At 40.7% G+C, this 19,277-nt stretch overlaps 1 protein-coding gene across 1 annotated transcript; it reads right to left on the reverse strand.

The window, feature by feature from the left end:
- Nucleotides 1-230: 230 nt before the first annotated feature.
- Nucleotides 231-9,313, reverse strand: pmm1 (phosphomannomutase 1). The gene is made up of 8 exons (XM_076265653.1): nt 8,972-9,313; nt 7,621-7,738; nt 6,895-6,971; nt 6,331-6,422; nt 5,831-5,930; nt 5,308-5,383; nt 2,159-2,274; nt 231-1,704 (listed from the first exon to the last, which is right to left on the reverse strand). The coding sequence occupies exons 1-8, from the start codon at nt 9,053-9,055 to the stop codon at nt 1,582-1,584; spliced, it is 786 nt and encodes a 261-aa protein (XP_076121768.1). The 5' UTR covers nt 9,056-9,313; the 3' UTR covers nt 231-1,581.
- Between the last annotated feature and the right edge of the window lie 9,964 nt (nt 9,314-19,277).

A 19,277-nucleotide genomic window follows, 5' to 3' on the forward strand; every position in this document is an offset into this window, starting at 1 on the left:
GAAATCTGTGTCTAAGTAACAGCCTATTGTGTAACAATTTCCTGTGCTGCAAACATTTTTATATTACGTTACATCAGCCATAATCCTTATATTTGGAGCAAAGATCTGTTTTATATAAACTGTCCTAAATGATAAGAAATATATAGATTGATGAATACCTAAAAGCATGTATTAAGATGTGACTGGGATATACAGTACAATGCTAAGCAGTAAGATAAGTAGTTCATTCATTAATTGAAAATCTTTATTGACGTGATGTACTTTGCATTCATACACTAAGTGTATAGTTTAAATGTAAACTCAAATAATGTGGTGGGATAAGCAATACAATGCTAATAACCCACACCACCCACACAATGGTCTCACTTGTTACCGCAGGATGTGTTTGTGTGTCTGTCAACAATCATATCTTACACACACACACACACACAGAGCCTGTAAATGATTTTTTCCCTCACAGTGGTGGGAGTGTTTACATGGATGCTACTTTGACATTCCAACTCATCCGAAGGAGTAATGAAGTATGAGAATGCAAGATAGCTGGAGAGTAATCATGCTTTATGTGGTGACTCCTGCTTATGGCTTCTGCTATAGATGTGCAGCACAGTTGTCTACGATATATGTCAACATGTACAATTCACATTTCAATTTACATAATCAATGCTTTGTAGACAACAATTGTAGACTCCTAATCAATCACCTACTCTGCCCTGTAGCTCTTGCAAGGCAGAGGACTAATAATAAATAGTATACAAAACATCAGTCACTGGGATAAGCACCCAAAAGAGCCATGTCCTACAAATGACATGCTGTTTGTATTCTGTTGGCTGGCAGTTGCTTTCAGTAAAGGGGAATGATTCACCGAACACTGTCTGCTGGGAATGTTTTGCTCCGTCGCAATGAATAACTCCCCTCACTTGCTACATTCACAATGTAAACTGATCATCCCCAACAAAGTATGCTCACTGTGTCAGTCTGAGTGCAAAACTAGTACACACACCCCACACTGATGCAGTGGTATTCACAATGGATTATCTACATGTACAAGTCTTGGAGGCTTGTGAATATTTAACCATGAGAAATATTATCCGACTTTGATTTGAAACACAATACCCCCCCTCCCCTCCCTCCACAGGATCACAAAACAGAGATTAGAAACAAAGCTATTTTGTTCATCCATTGTCCATCTTTGTCAGAGCTCTCAGCTTTAAAAGCAACAGGCCAAAGTCATTTGTACCAAAAAAATTCCACAAAGTGGCGAGCACCACATCAAGGGGGTGCTGAGAAATTGTTCCCTTTAAAAGTTCCAGTACTCCAGAATGATGATCATCACCATCATCATCATTCACAATGACAGTGAAAACAAAAAGATATTATATATATATATATATATATATATATATATATATATATATATTAAATTATATATTATAAAATCAGTAGTGGTCTGTACACTATGTAGAGATGAAAGTGATGCTCCCTTGGTTTGGCTGAAGGAGCACTTGTCACCAGTGCACTCCCAAACGTAGAGGCAAGAGAGTCTATTCCTGGAAGGACATTGCTCTTCTCTTCTCAAGGCCATCATGATTCATTGGGAGGGGCATTGAAGAAGAGCTCTCGACAGAGCCTCGCCGTGTCCTTGGGAGAATAGACGGTGAAACCGATGGTGCGTGGGTCCTCAAAGATCTCGTAGTCATTTCCACCCTGGAGATGAACAAATCAGAACTGACAGTCACTACAGGCAACAACTGTGTCATGAGGATTTTTGATAAACAAGCATGCGACTTAATGGCATGATCTGTGCCTGGATCTTCAAAACGTCCTCTGTTTATTTCTTGTTTCTCCCAGTACCCTCCATCTGCCCTTAAAGGAGAATTCCGACGAAAAAAACAAACATACAGTGCTACACTTTGGGGGCATGTTAATGAGCCCCCATGTCCATGCCCCTAGAGTGTAGCACTGTAGCTGCTTGGCTACTCTAGCTGTTGGCTGCAGCAACTTCATCTAGGTAGAGCCGATTGTTTTTGGGGGGGTTTCGTACCAACAACAACAAAAAAGAATCACCGGAATTCTCCTTTAAACCCCCTCTTTAGGCTACAACTCAGCCCTAGTGTGGTGCCCTTTTAAGCCCAACCTTTGCCGCTCCTCCCTCACTCACCAGATCTGTCTCGTTGCCAAAAAAGTAGATGGCATCCAGGCCCTCGGCCTCCAGGACCTGCAGACACAGCCTCTTGTCCCAGCCTTCAGGGAACACATCAAAGCTGATCAGACCGCCTGTAGAGAGACAAACAGCATGGGGGCACTGTTTCATCAATTACACCAGCACAGCTTAACCAGGCATAGCCAGTAAGGCTCCGCAAACAATCATCAAAGAATTGACTCTTCCGAACTGGTGCATTTGTTGATGATGTGATCCACACATCAGCTTTTTTTGTTTATACTCGTTTTAAACTTCTTTCAGTTTTGTCATCATGTTGACAGTCTTTGGTGCACATGGGTCCATTATTTTGACCTTTGTTTCTGTTTTATTATATGTTACATGTTTCATGCAAGGGTAGGCCATGTCATAGGCAGCACGGGTGGTTGCTTAGGGCTTAAAATGTCAGAAGCATGCCGCTGAAGAGTTATTTAGTTTAGTATATTTTGCAGCCATATAGATAAGAGCTTCCTCCTTCCTGTTCATGGTTACAACCTGCCTGTTGTTTGCAACATATTGTACAGTACATAGTGACTGAAGACATGACTTCCAATCATCCAGTGCACCCAATATACTGCAAGATACCAGTTGAACAGCCCACACTCTCATGTATCCATGAGTTGGTCATGTTGGTGGTCATGTTGTGCAGCACGTATCAGTTTCATTATGTACCATGAATCATAGGGCGGGGTGCACTTTTGCTATACTAATGGAATACTGCATGAAATTAAATTAAAAGTTTGATGTGTCTTTTTGTATCTAGGCTACTTTACTATATCAGCTAAATGTGGGTGGGTTTAATTTGGTGACCATAGTATTTCCTTTATATCTACCCTTTTGGATTTATTTTGATTACTTTCACCTTTATTGTTGTGATAGTTTCAGGTACTGAGGATCTTTTGTTGTTTAACATGTTTCACATATTGTTTTCCCTTTATTCTCCATTGTGACTGCTGTGTGTTTGTTTCCCAAGACCAGTGAAACATTTTTTATTCAGATCATGAATTTCACAAACTCTAAAGTATGTAGTAACTTGCCTCACAGTCTTTACAGACACAGGAGGTTTTTCAAGAGCTAGTATTTACCGTGGTCCAATCATATCTAGTCAAAATTGTGCACAGACTCACTTATAGTGTGTCTTTCAGACAAAGGAAAAGATTGCTCTTGGAATCAATTTATGAAGATGTAATCCCAATAGGGATAACTGCTAAGATTCTCTGAGATTTAGAAAAAGAGGACCCATAGCCAACCCAATCTACTGCAAAAACGGGTTCACACAGTGGTTTTAAGCACCAACAACAGTCTGTTGCAGATAAGACAACTGCTGCAGCTGTTTTGAGAGTGACACAGCTGAAAAACAACCCCCCTGTTCTGCAGCAAAACAGAGACTCCAGTGATCAGTCCACTCAAAGCTTAGAAGTACAAAGGCGTTTGAACCCAGCCGTGGGGTGATTAGTCTGACAACACAGATCTTTGATAAGGTCCATGAATGCTCTGCGCAAGCAACACCCCTTGGCAGACTCAATGCAGGGCCTCAGTCTTCAACACACTGCACATACACTGCATTTGTGCAGGGACATGCATGCATGTCTTACTGGGATTGGAATGCCAATTTCTGGTGGTTTCCAAGCAGCCCTGAACACATTATGGTCTCTGGGTCTGCCCTGTTTGTGAGCTTGCAAGTTTGCCAAGCAATTCATTTGGTAGTGGTGAGAGAGCTTGCTTCAATTCCAAACCACAAACATGCATCAGCAAAGTCACCGTGGTTACAGTGTGTCAGTGGTCAGTTTATATGCCTCTTGACAGGCATTGTTACATGCTGTGCCCCTCCGTCTTAAGTCCCAGACTTAACTACTTTGTGGAAAAATCCCAGAGTGCACTGAGCTCTCCAACAAAGGCAGAAACTGGCAGGTCAGCAGCCAATCAGAAAGTCTGCTGGTGCACACCCCCAACTTGCTCAGCCCTCTTGTGCATATGTTCTAACCCAACCCCCGGTCATAAAGCCAGAGAAAAGGCAATGAAAGGCCAGATATATGCATTTCGCACATTGCCCTGGCAAATGGCAAAAAAACCTGCATAATCATTACTCAAGCCAGTCTAGATGGGCAGAAAGATTGCATAAAATGGGAAAGAGACTCAAGCAGAATGATAATATAACTGAGCTGAGATACTGTCCTAGGTACATGACACTGCCCCAAGATGTTAATGATGTACAGACAGCATGGAAGACTACATGGCACGTACCATGTTGGAGTTAGTTTAACAGTGTAACAATATGTGAACAGAAACATTAACCGATTTCTTGGGAGAGAGAGAGCTTAAAAAGCAGCATCCTGGTGCATGTATTTACATGTCTGTTTGTCATACACTAAACAGGTTTATTTGGGAGGAGCAATAACAACAAACCATAAAGTGCTGCTATTTAAACTGCATGACAGTAGATTCGCAAAACAAAAACAGAAATGTGAATGTGTGTCTCTGCCACAGTCATATCAGTCGTCAACGAGGAGAGCAGTCATAAAAGACATTACTTTCCTCATAATTCCTTATCATGGACAAACATGTCCTGTCCTACTGTTAAAGCCTTTCAGCTAATTGTGTTATCATGGCTAGATAACTTTCCTGCTGGAAAAAACATCCCTGCAGGCTGTTTGTGTGTCTGTCCACAGTACATTTTCACAGATCATTAACTGAGCAAAACAACTCATTCCACCGTGAACAAACACCCACGTTCTCACACGCCAGAGAAAAACATCCCTGGCTGCAAGAGGGGATAGAGAGAGGGACTATGGATGATGGCCTTTTCAAGTGCTAAGTGGTGCAACCACGGAAATAGCCCCGTTGGGAGGACCCTATGATAAAAGAGGACAAACAGGTCCAATGTATCCACAGTTGGGGGAATGGGCTGGTTAACAGGTTGAGAAAGGATAAAACAAAAATATGACTGTAAGGGGACATTTTTTAAACCTCTTTCTAGAGCTGGATGTGATATTACATTTATACATTTATACATACATAAGCATGTGCAGACCCTGATTATGATCAAAACCAAGTAAGAGAATATGAAGAACTTCCATTGGCCCCAAATGCCACCTAGCCATTTTGCTCACCTCTGGTGAAACGTAATCCTTTCCCAGCAAACTCCTGCTGAAGGGCTTGAACAAATTTCTCCCGGATTTTTTCTCTCTGTGCAAAGGGAAGGAATGAAAACCTGCTGTTACAGGGTCACAGGGGAAGACACACACATCCCAAAAACACTATTGGTTGGGTGCAGACTCAGCACACCAAAAAAGCTCCCATTAATAATGTTGCTCTGCTTCTGACTGCATTTACAGGGTTAAATACCACATGGCATCCCAACCCCCGTTTCCATTCAACACTTCACTGAGTTACTCTAATGCAAAGAGTTATCTGTTGAGTACCTGGAAAGGTACGGCACGGTGTATTATTATTATCCTATTCACATTTGGGGAAATTGTTAAATTGCAGAGAGCTACTTGCTTGAGGAACTACACTGCAGGTTTGTTTGTGTATTTTAGGGTGAGATGTGTCTATATATTGTACTACACTACCACTCTGTACCAAGTATACAGCATGTGGGGAAACTATTGTTTAAAGTTGGTCCACAGTTACCTTGTCAATTTCAGAGAACTCAAGGCGCTCTTCTGGAGTACAGCTTCTTCCAATGGGAGAAATGTTCAACATTCCATTGCGGAATTCAATGAAAGTGCCCCTGGGATTCAGACAAGGAGTGTTAGGATCAACAGTGTTCAATTCATTAACAAGTTATAACTCATCCTTGCACTGAAGCTTGGCATGTGGTTAATGGGGAGAAAGGTCAATGGGTCTGTCCAAAACGGAAGGCAGCTATCAGCTGCCTAGCTGCCTTCAACTGTCTAATGAGTCACTAAGGATACATGTATTCTGGCTTCAAACTTTGGCAAAATTAAGGTGTTCTAGAAGGCAGAATTGTATATTTGATTTAATGCCTTGATGCCTTGCCATCACTGAATGCTATCTTAGAAGGCAGAATTATTTTCAATTTCGGACAAAGCCAAGATGTAGTACCTATCTATTTTTTCCAACACTTTTACAAATGATGTGCAATTCTGGCTACATAAGAGAAATCCAACCTTTTCTTGGGCAGTTTGATCAGTCCCATATAGCGCAGACAGAAGTTGATGAGATCCTGCAGAAGCTCCTCTCCCAGTTGGTTCTGAATAGCCTACAGAGATTAAAAAGCAGTTCAACTGGATGTTTTGAAGCTAAATCCCTTGCCAGCACTATTACAATATTATAACTGGGTAAGAAGCACCAGCTGTGGCTCCAGACACTGTTCATTTGGCCAGACTTGGTGGGACTTTATAAATGCACATGGCTCTCGTCTTGGTGGTGATCTGAGGGAGTGTCCCTGATGGTGGGTTAAGGGGTCATAAAAATGTATGAAGTTTACTGAGAAGAGACAATGTCAAGCATGACCTCAAACATGACCTATGTCTGAGTATAGTTGCCACGGCCTATGTCATGTGTGACTCCACAGACTAGGTGCACAGCACATGAGGTAGCTTTGCAGAGTGCTAATAAACTCTACCCTTCAAAGACATTGGCAGAGGAGAAGATCAGCTACAGCGACCGTTGCAACATCAGAGATAAGTGCACCATATTGCAACACTTTTTGTCATTGCAGTCTGAATTACCTGTTTGGAGAGGAGCTTGCCATCTTTGTATTGCACCGTTCCATTCTCAGCAAACACGTAGTCATACTTGTGGATTACTACAAGAGAAAGGGTCAGAGCATGCATCAGACCTTACATGAACTAAGACTTTGAGCCCATGACAAGACACACAAATAGCCACCCTCCCTTTAAGGACAGCCATTCTTGGACATTGTAGGATTACAGCATTGTAGATTAGCCCCAATGTAAAGCCAGCCTGATCCAGAATTGCTGTAAAGACTCTCTCCTGTTCTTTAAATTGGACAGTGTGATGAACATGACCGAATGTCTGCGTTCTGTCTGGTCGGGAGCGGCAGGTCGTATGCTGCCAGTTCTCCCACATTCCACAACTCTTTGTTTACTTGGCCAGACATGCTCGATTCCCTTTCAAGGTCACTAGGTCAGGCCAGTGCATTCACGTATGGGAATGTCACAGGTACGTCAGTGAACTGTGCTATCAGCATGTGATCTCTGTCAACATGCTTTTTTTTCACACTCAGTCAACATGCAGTGGGGCCAACAGACGTAAGCAGATCACATCTATGAGGTGTGCAGCAGGATTCTCTTAACCATTTATCTTGGCAGTCTCATCAGTGAGTGAAATGGTCCTCGTTTTCTTATTTTCATCAGGTACTGAAAGTCTTTTGATCAGTTCTATTCTTCACATCAAGGTGTCAAGAAAAGTGAATGGGGGGATACAACACTCACCTTCATCGCCATCTCCCAACTGTTCTGCAATCTTGCTGTAGTCTGACCCTCCCACCACACCAATCTTCACCTTTTTCCGCAGGGACTGGAAAAAAGCATCCAGCTGCGGGTCGATCTTCTGCATGAGGACAACATAATGAAGAGAATTCTATCAAAAAGTACTAATACTCACAAGATTACAACACATAACACAAGGTAAACATAACAAATGTACCTTTACTTAAAGGGTAGGCTACACTATTTTCCTGTCTGACTGACAATTATAATGTCACAAACTGCTCTCAACAGTCTGACAGGTGGGTCACAACACTAGCCCCATCATCAGCTGGCTCAAAATCAAAATTACACGTTGTGTGATTACTGAGCACGGAACACTATGGTAGGGACTGAACATTCAGCTCTGTGATTTAATGACACCCTGCCTCATGTAACTGGTTCTTGCACGTTGGGCGAGCAATACTGATAAGGAGTGTCATAAGTTGCGCGTGCTGCTGTCCAGTTTGCTAGTTTGCTTCTGGTGCGTTAACCTTGTGTAAAATATTAAGCAAACGGTTAATAGCAGCAGTATTTCCTGGATGGCAAAACAGGGATCAGCTCGCCCAAACTTTTCAATCATGGTGAAAAAGCCTACCCTACTGATTGATACGACGGAAACTATCCCTCGCCATAGCTTGAGGAAAATTTACGATCAAAGATGTGTCTGCTCTACAGACGACCTTGAGATTGGAGACACGACAATGCACCATTCCTTTAGTAGCCTACCATAAGATTAAACTGACGCCGTGATGAGGTTGGGCTACCCTCAGATCCACTGACGACTATGAATACAGCCCATACGAATAGCGGAGAACACCGCGTTCTCGAGAATGTGTTGTAGCTAATGTAGCGATCCAAAACAACCTGACATTAGTTGATTTATATGTTTAAATCTGTGTTTATAACGGTCAAATCAGCGGTTTGCGTCAATGATAATAAATGCTTTAATACAGCAAAATCAGACATTCAGACAAATAAATAAATAAATAAATAATCATTGAATAACTTCAAATGTAGGGGTATGATATCGATAATGGTCTATATATTTGTTTTACCATGGGGTATAGGGCAAGTTATGGTTTGTTTTCAGTGCGTAAGTTAGGTAAGTAAGGTTATCAAGCCTTCAACAACAAGAGCATCATCCTTGAAATAGCCTATGGTGTTACGTAAGAAAAGAACATGCAATCCAAGCAAAACTATAGCCTATCCTATAATTGCCAGTACGCAAACTCGGGATATTGCGCATGCAGCCTCTATTGCAAAATACAGAGTTATATACAAACGGCTTAATAATCCAAGATATTGCAAAACTGACCTCTCTTGGTGATGTCAGCGTGCCATCCACATCAAATAAGCACAAGATAGTTCTGTTTGAGGAAAAGCAACGTATTTCGTCCATCTCTCGAAGTTCAGTAGGTTAATTAGCTTTGTAGAAAAAGTTAAATGTTCGATATATCAGCGAAGTGAAATGCTGTTCAATGATCTCTCCCAAAATAACCCGATATTCTCGAATAATTTGAAATAGCCTCCATAAAACAAAGCACCAGTAAAGTTACCCTACCTACGACTAAACTCTTCGCCAACTAAGTATTTTCTTATGTTTCCTGTGTGGATGAAGTTGAGAATCCAATACCGGTTCTGTGAGAGTAGGTCTGAGTTAATTCACATTCTTTCGGGCAATGTGTCAATGCTGTCTTGTGTCGTCACTAAAGGAGGGTTTAACCAACAGCCAATTGAAAGCTCGTTTAGGAGATCACATGGACAAGTTGACAGAACAAAATGCTTTTCCCTTAAAGGAACACGCCACCCAATGTCAGTAGTAATATATGTTCTTACCTTAACTTTCACGAGTTGAGTCATACCTCTCCCGTGTCCGTACGTGCACTCAAACGCTCTGGTGCGCGGCTGGACTGTGTTAGCATGTTGCTATGCTAGCGGGCTTTGACGGCAACTAAGCGTAGAAGTAATAAAAAACATCCACGTTTTACCGACTTAAATACAGTTGCACGAGTAGTTGATAGAAATGCTACGGCCATGCAACATGAAACGTGGCGATTTTCCAAGCGAATAAACCGGAGAACTACAATGTGTGGCGCAATAGCACTTGGGAGTACTTCGACCTAGCGTAGTAGTATTGTTAACACCTAATTGTAGATCCTATCCACCACAGAGTTTAGAATCCATGCTGGATCGACCCTCAGCCTCTCCCTCCCCTCTGAGCGAGAGAGAGGCACACACACTACAAATGCGCTGATGGGCTATTATTTCAACCATAACTGCATAGCAAAACTTATCATCCGTCAGCCATCTATCAGCACCAAAGTTTTTTGACCAATTTTCGAAACCACACCCGCCCACCATCCGCTGGTTGTTTTAATGTAGGCTATGGGTGATGCAGCGCTGACGTGAGGCTAGAAAGCACTTGCCTATTCTAGAAAGACTGATCTAATGCAGCAAATATATTAAAAGGCTAAAGTCGTACATTGGCTATGTTGTAGCCTATCCCCAGAATATCAGCAGCAAACTCAGTCTCTGTCTCGCAAAACAGTCTCCAAATAAAACGCACATCGGCCTGTTGCCTATTCTGCCAGCTTGTGACAATATATCGTCCAAAATGCTTGATTGCATTGCATTCTCCACATTTTTAGCAAAATTTTCATGTACCACATCAGCATTTTTGTTCAGTGAATCTTTTGTAAATTGCTTTACAATAGCGTCGGGCCCTTGTCAGCAGCCTTCGGCTTGCCTCTTGCCACTATACTCCTTATCTTCCGATGTCATTTCTGAGTCATCTACAGATGTTTACACACATTCACCTCCCTAAATAGAACCAACTTGACGTTGACTTCAACCTGTGTTATATCCTAGATGAGACTGCCTGGGTTATTTTGTTTCGATATTAGCCTATAGGCCTATATAAAACACATAATTGTAGCCTACCATTCAGGGAATAGGCATTTAAAAGAGAGACAGAGAGTGATATGACTCAGAAATGACATCGGGCGATGGCAGTGCGAGATGTTCAGAACGTAAGAGCTACAACTTCTACAAACTCAATAACATCCAGCGGAAAAAGAAGGTACGAAAAATAGTCGGAAAACTTAGATGTGTAGGCAAGCAAGCAAGTTTTGCGGTTTTTACTAAAAATGTGAACATGCACGTTGTGCGGTGGACTTTCAGAATGAATGGAGTCGGAGTTTCTTTAATATCGAGGCGTCATATTTGTCCGATGGCCTGCTATAAAATGCTGTCTGTCTGAAAAAGACGCGCTCGTGCAGTCAAAATGAATGGGAGTCTTCAGAACAGGCTTGTCAGTCACCCTGACATAACAGTGTGTAAAGTAGCCTATAATGTGAATGACTTGTTATTTTATCAAGGATTTCTTTTTTTTTGCAAAAAATAAAGTACAATAGGCATTAATTAGTAGGCCAGGAGCATGTTGAAATTATGTGGCCAATTGCGTTTTTTATTACAATGATAAAATTGTAAAAGGACGTGACTGAAGCTGAGGCAAGCCAGGCAATACGCCTATAGGCCCGACGGTAATTGTAGGCTAAAGCAATTTACAAAAGATTCACTGAACAAAAATGCTGATGTGGTACATGAAAATTTAGCTAAAAATGTGGAGAATGCAATGCAATCAAGCATTTTGGACGATATATTGTCACAAGCTGGCAGAATAGGCAACAGGCCGATGTGCGTTTTATTTGGAGACTGTTTTGCGAGACAGAGACTGAGTTTGCTGCTGATATTCTGGGGATAGACTACAACATAGCCAATGTACGACTTTAGCCTTTTCATATATTTGCTGCATTAGATCAGTCTTTCTAGAACAGGCAAGGGCTTTCTAGCCTCACGTCAGCAGCGCTGCATCACCCATAGCCTACATTAAAACAACCAGAGGATGGTGGGCGGGTGTGGTTTCGAAAATTGGTCAAAAAACTTTGGTGCTGATAGATGGCTGACGGATGATAAGTTTTGCTATGCAGTTATGGTTGAAATAATAGCCCATCAGCGCATTTCTAGTGTGTGTGCCTCTCTCTCGCTCAGAGGGGAGGGAGAGGCTGAGGGTCGATCCAGCATGGATTCTAAACTCTGTGGTGGATAGGATCTACAATTAGGTGTTAACAATACTACTACGCTAGGTCGAAGTACTCCCAAGTGCTATTGCGCCACACATTGTAGTTCTCCGGTTTATTCGCTTGGAAAATCGCCACGTTTCATGTTGCATGGCCGTAGCATTTCTATCAACTACTCGTGCAACTGTATTTAAGTCGGTAAAACGTGGATGTTTTTGATTACTTCTACGCTTAGTTGCCGTCAAAGCCCGCTAGCATAGCAACATGCTAACACAGTCCAGCCGCGCACCAGAGCGTTTGAGTGCACGTACGGACACGGGAGAGGTATGACTCAACTCGTGAAAGTTAAGGTAAGAACATATATTACTACTGACATTGGGTGGCGTGTTCCTTTAAGTCTGACACATGAACACAAGCTGACATATGAAACCGTCTTTCTCAAAGAATGCAAAAGTAGGACCTACGTAAATAAATAGGCAACACAAACATTCATGCTTAAGTCTCGGATAGGTTTAGTTAGACTTTAGACCATGTATTCATGTAGGCCTAGGCCTACCATAAATAATGATTATTTACACAAAAGAAATGCATTTGAGTGCCCACTACATTGCGATTGCGTTTATCTCATAAGAAAAGGCCGGACAAGAAATATTCCAGCCATATGAATTTCTTATTATAAGGTAGTAACATCCAAGCATTTCACTGCCTCCACCAGCTTGCCTCCTTCCCTCATTGCATCCGGGTGTCTTCCCCAAGCGATGCACATACACCTGACCATCGTCATGATGTAAAAGAAAATGTTATTCATCATCGGACCAGGCCACCATTTTCTACTGCTCCGAGGTCCAGTTCTGGTGCTCATATGCCCATTTTATGCTTTCAGGGGTCAGCATTGGCACCCTGACCAGTCTGCGGCTAATCGTGATGCAATGCGCGTTCAGACACTTTTCTATCAGAACCAGTATTACCATTTCAGTTTGAGCTATAGCTCTTCTTTTCAATCTAACCACAGAACTTGCTTTCCATGCACATCAATAAGCCTTGACCATGACGACCATGTCGCTGGTTCTCTGGTTTGCTTTCATTGGACCATGTCTGATAGGTAGGCTACTGACCACTGCAGACATCCCACAAGAGCTACATTTTTTGCTGATTAGGCCCTTGTCAACTTCAAAGACAAAATGTTCACTTGCTGCCTAATATATCCCACCCACTAAAAGGTGCCATTATAATTAGCTTTTCACTTCACCTGTCAGCAGTCATAATTTTCTGGCTGATCAGTAAATTGATACCAAAGTCCTTTAAAGCAAGTCTTGCCACTGTTGTTTAAAGTATAAACTGATACTCTGACAGAACATGAACTAACATAAACTAACATAAACTGGTTGCTGACTAAACTCTGTTGACACCACAAGACAGACTTTTTGAAAGGCATTTTGAAATCTGCAGATTGATGTCAGAGTTCTACTGCAGGAAGGGTACGCCTACACCATGCAGCCTATACAGCCAATAGAGTTATTAAACTACCAACCGATGGGATTGATGATTTGAAATGCCCCCTGAGACAGGGTGAACATATCAATATCAAATGGCGGAAGGGAAGGGATACGACTACCAGAACTTACAGTCCCTGTAAACCAAGATCACAGAAAAGTGTGTCATTACTCTGAAATGATAACTAGATGTACCGCATAGCAGTACAAAATATGACCGCCGCTCAGTCCTTTACATCCTCTCCGCGAAAATATTTTTTTTGTTTAAATATGTGTGTGTGTGCGTGAGAGTGTGTGTTATACAGTATTTGTAGCTCCTTTCCTTATCATCTTCTACCATCAACGTTCATTCCTAAACACCACTAGACTACTTCAACAAAGGAGTTTCAAGTAAGGAAGACCATGGTTTAGGCTACAAAGGCTAAACGTAAAGTAAAGGGTCAAAGACATGACAAGCCTTTTTTGGGGTCCGGATACATTAAATTAACAAAAAAGAGAATAAATACATTTATGTTAAATACATAAATAGGCTAGTATATAAAGTGAAACGTCATTATCTACTTTATTATTATACTTAGATTTAATGAAAATGCAGTGCAAAAATATATGAAAAACTGGTAATGTCATAAAGTGCAAAATTGTCATTCAGTGTAATGGTCCAGACTTTAATTTGACTAGCCTATTACATCTTTAAATAAATAAAATACCAAACAAAATTACATTTTTATGTTGTAATTTTTATGAGTGTTGGGATTAAGATATTAAAAGGACATTGAGTTATTGTTATGTTTTGATATTGAAATCATTAGGGGACTTTTGTTCCAAATAGTCAGTTCATTAGAGGTCATTCAGTGTCATAAGATCAAGAAACCATATCAAAATCATATCATAACACTAACGTACGCTAATTGATGGTTTGCTGATAGAAGATATACAGCAGGGCATGGACCAGATACCTGTCTACAGTGCATCCTAAATACTGGAAATATTGGAAATGCAGCCTAAATGAAGGATTTCCTTTACTGAATTTAAAGCAACACCAAAGAACTTTCCCTCTGTCGCACGTACGCTATTTGTTTATCCAGCACCTGCTTTGCAAATAACGATGTCCACAGACAAGGTAGAATATTTTGCATAACTTATAAAAGTACGATGTATTGCGACATCAGATGCAAGTCAAATTTGTAGTTTCTTATGTCTTATTCCATCGAACCTTATGTAAGAAATGTGTTTCAATTAATCATAAAATGGCCCTGTTATGTCACTTGACATTGAAAAATCATGTTCGTTTTAAATGCTTATATCACTGACAACAGTAGTCCGGCCAGGATATTGTCATTTAAAAAGTGAAGTTGCAGCCCTCAACTGATGTTGATGTTGTCATGTTGTGTTTTGGCCTGATGTGCCACCCTCCACCTATCTACTAATCACAAAGTCAGTAGTGTTTCGGCATCCGGGTTGCCAGCTCTGCCATTCGGGGCAGGGGGTTGGGGGGGTCACCGCTCTACAATAATTTGAAAGTGATTGTAGTACCAGTTTTGGCCACAATCTTACATACGGTTCCTTTAAGGTACAAAAAACTCTTTGGTGTTGCTTTAAAATCATGCTCTACCAGCAACCCTTTGCTCAACACCACCATCTAGATGCCGATGGGTGTACAGTCACTAAATTCATTTGTTTTATACCCCCACATGCAGGGCATGAAATTGGCACCCGCCCACACGCCAAATGCGGGTAACTTTTGTGATTGGCGGGTGAAACTGTCAATCTACCTGCCACGTTGGCGGGTAGCCAATAAGACAACACAACATTTTTGAGCCACTCTTTACTCTGCTACATTTTCAATTGCCTTTCGTTACGAGAACAAGTTTATTATTGGAGAAAGTATCTCGAGGGAGAAAAGAGCACCTCTCCCCCGGTACACAACGGCGTGGGAGAAAAGAAACAGGGCTTCAGAATGCATTGCTACGTTTCCCCGCGATTATAAATGTAATGGCTGGCCTATGTAGCCTACTACACAGGAGTAGATGTTCTATATAGCTAACAACTCATTTAACGCAATGACGTCCTGCCAGTTGCTGCATCTTCTGGTGCGCCAACGAGACTAGAGGTATGACATGGCACGGAAACTTCCACATATATTCATTTCTGGCCAGCATCGTTCAACAATCACATTGGAGAAGGAAAGTAGGCCTACAACTTAATTTACAAGCAAAGCAAATGTACTGGAAATCGAGCATACAAGTTAGAAAGCCTAGCATTCATTTATATAGCCTCAATGTTGCAGGACATGACATGAGACGGGCGGCTGAGAAAACAGATAGCCTGCTCTGTCGCTCTGCCCGAGTGGATATGCCTAGGCTATTATAGCCTAAATATACTGTAGGTCTACCCATAATATAGCCATTGTTTTTAGGTTACATTGTATGGTGAAGTTATAACCAGATTCTAGCAATGCAAAGCAGAAGAATCAGCTGCAATGTGTTGGAAGACTGCTTTTCAATCCATAGCCACGTAATGCTTATTCTGGCTATATGACAAAGTATATTAAATAAAATATATTTTAATTGGGCTTTTAAAATATGTTTGACTATATGATTAGCCTACAGAGGAGGAGAAAAGCAAATAGGCATACTTTTGTATCCCTTTAAAGGTCCATCAAAAATATAAAAATGTTAGGCCTACTTGAGTAATTTATTAACAAAGTACTTTTTTACTTTTACTTGAGTAGATTTCTCAGTTGGGAATATTTACTTTTCCTTTTAAATTTTTGAAGGGAGTAATTTTACTTTTAGATTTTCAGTACTCTGCCCATTTGTAATCGGGACAAAAAAAGTCATTATGTAGGTCTAGTCATAAATGCGATTAAGTTGGTTAATAACTCAACAGCACTGTAATGTGTATTCTGTACAAGTTCAAGAACCATTCTTATGCATTTTCTGAGTCGTTCACCTTTATTTGGGCACAAAATATTTTTGGCTGGTAAAAAACCACTGTGGCAGGTGGATTTCAAAATTCACCTGCCACAGTGGCTGGTGGCCAAAAAAGTTAACTTCAGGCCCTGCCCACATGGATTAATCATACACATACACACAAAAGCGCTACGCTAGCGGTGGTCATAATAAGCACCCATTAGCCAGATTCATGAGCTAATTAGTGAAAACACCTGTTAAATGCACAAATGCATCTTGCTAATCTACTGCAGAGAGCAATGCTTGTCATTTTCTAACCTATCAAAGGAACAAATCTCAGATTTTCGTTTACAGGATCTTTCAAATTCTGGCATCCCAGGCTGATTCATTGCATCATCAATACACCCCCCCCCCCCTCCAAAAAACCAAAACATTGAAATGGAGATTTCCTTTTGGAGATGGCACTGTCCTGTTTAATGCTCTAACTCTACAATTCATACCACACAGTCTGTGTACACATATTTTGCACGGTTGGGTTTATGCAAAGATTCTAGAGTACAGCAGCTGTGCTTGGGTAGGCCTACAGTTTTATAGTATGCAGTGTGAGTGCGGACCAAGAACAAGAGAGAACTGTACTCCGGCATGGTACAAGTGAACCGTGCCCTGTGTGACCACGCCCTAAGAGTGAAATTAAGGCCTGGTATACAGGTTGTTTTGTATGAGTATCTAAGTATTCAGTTAATTTCCTATGGCTGATAGCATGCTAGTGGACAATACTTGTCAGATAACCTATAAAATGTTCAAATGAAAAGAGAGGGGGAAAGCCTTGACATTATATGAGAATTTGAAGGGAAAATCTGTGTATCTGGCAAAAGTTAGTCTGAGCTCAGCAGTCATTTTAAGGATTTTTCCCTGTGCACACACAGAACGGACAGCAATAGGACAATTGTCAAAATGGCTGCTGGAATAGAATTGCGGACAGTAACTTTAAGGCTGATGTTTTGAGTGCTACGTGCTGGTTTAGTGTCCGCGTCAGAGGGTGGCACCAAAGGCTCTCCCACACTGCTTCGCCAAGAACATTTGTTTTGACAAGAGCACTTTGTGTTGCAAAAGACCACATTCAGTGAATGATAACCACAACCACAACCATCAACCACATTTGGATATTTACCTATGGTAACCTATCATTTGGTGTGTATACACTTCAAAATAAATGGTTTTGGTAAGGATTAGATGTGTAAGATTTAGGCTACATGATGCCTAAATAAAAACAGATGATTGCCATCATATGTCTTTGTACTGAAAGGGACTGTTAGTATAGTAAAAGTAAAAAGTACCTTATTGAAAAGTACGCTGTGTAGTTAATATTAATGTCATATATTACTGATTTAGATGTGCCTACTCCCACACATTCCAAAATGATGCACTTTGCATCATATACTGTATGCTTCTGAAGCACACAAATCTTCTGAAAGTGAAGAATAACATGACGTTTAGAGGGCAGATACATTGTATAGCTATCATCGCTAAGAATTTAGTGAACTGACCTTAATGATTATCCCCTATGAATTTGCCCATTATCTGTTATCTGATAGGTCAGTCTTATCCAAATGTTTGTGACCAACATGTTACAAATTAGTTATTAACTATATTGACAAATGGTTAGACACCGTTTACTGATTAATGACTTAGTTGATGGTTGTGTTTGCTCTGCACTGCACATTGAGTAATGATGGAGAGTATAGGTAAGTTGAGCCATTTTTAACATTAAGAATAAACAATAAAAGATGATAGTTGTAGTAATTTTAGCAGTGCAGTACTTGGCTGGTCATCTGTTTGTTTATTAAAAGTATTACAAACTTGCAAACATCCTTTAGAAAGAATGCTGCAGTTACCCATTTGAAGTGAGAGAAAGTGGAATAGAACATTTTTCATACTATTGGTCTGACTGGGTCTCTATTAAATCTATGGTATCAAAATTACCATCAGAAGTTAGTTGAGTTTCTAATGTGTCACCTTTCACCCCAGATAAGTTACATGTGCTGTTATCAGTTGTTTCCTCTTAGAAGAGTGGTTTCCTGTAGACGAAGACCTGTTTAATTTCCAAGGAAGTTACAGTGTAGTTTAACACATTTGCAACAGGGTGAAATGTAAAATGGTGAATTCATGTGAGAATTTTTACAAAAACATTTGTGTGGCTAAAGCCTGTTAAGGCTCTTAATAACGGCTTCATGACTAATTTATATGTTATCAGTCATGAGTTAAGATAATAGCATATGGCCCTTACAACGTGATGTTAAGAGGTTTCATCTACTAGGCAAAGACTAACGACTCATTAACCCAAATATCACCCAGGGTTCAAATTTCATTTCACCTTCATCACTCTCCTGGCTTTTGTCTGTGACACTGTCATAGTCCATGTAGATTTATGTTGACATTTCTAGCATTGTTTCCACTTACATGTCAAAATGAAAGATTGTACTTTACGAGTTCAATAGAATATGAGCCACCAATCTGACACAGCACTGACTTATATTTGTGGTCAGGTACAGAGGAGCTTACCTATAAATACACTGTCATCTCAGACTTCACCCTGCATGTTTTGTCATTGTTTTTTCTCTTAAGCATGCATGTACAGTAGGCTACATTGTAACCTGTGTCCTATTAGTATTTGTCTACCAGTGGCTAGACATAAAAGGTTGTTAAATTCAAGGTATAGAGAGGATGCCACCAGATACTACCACGAAAACAAGGACAACACTGAAACTAATCTGTGTACATAAAGTACAGTATGGTATCACACCACGTGGAATTTCTGGGGTAGGTCCATGAGCTAAAAAATGTAAAGAGTTGAAAAACAACATAAAATGGCAACGATCAGTGCTAAAATAATAAACAATGTATGCTTACGACATGGAACATTATATAGCCCCATATGTCACTTTAAAAAGCCATAAAACGCTGTAATTGCGTACACACCATACTATGCCAGGCCACTGTTATTATTGTCTCCAAAACTACCGAGGTGTTTAAAGAGGGCACTGTCTTCCGCTACCTCCCTACGCTAATGGGCCAACATGTTTATTTAAGATATTCATGGTCTCCCCTGTACTTGTAAATCACTAAAGCTTCACACA

The sequence above is a fragment of the Alosa pseudoharengus genome, unplaced genomic scaffold, assembly GCF_046254945.1.
Source record: "Alosa pseudoharengus isolate Yale_2024_CS ecotype anadromous, Long Island Sound unplaced genomic scaffold, YU_APseudo_1.1 YU_APseudo_1.1_scf_4, whole genome shotgun sequence".
Classification (NCBI taxonomy): domain Eukaryota; kingdom Metazoa; phylum Chordata; class Actinopteri; order Clupeiformes; family Clupeidae; genus Alosa; species Alosa pseudoharengus.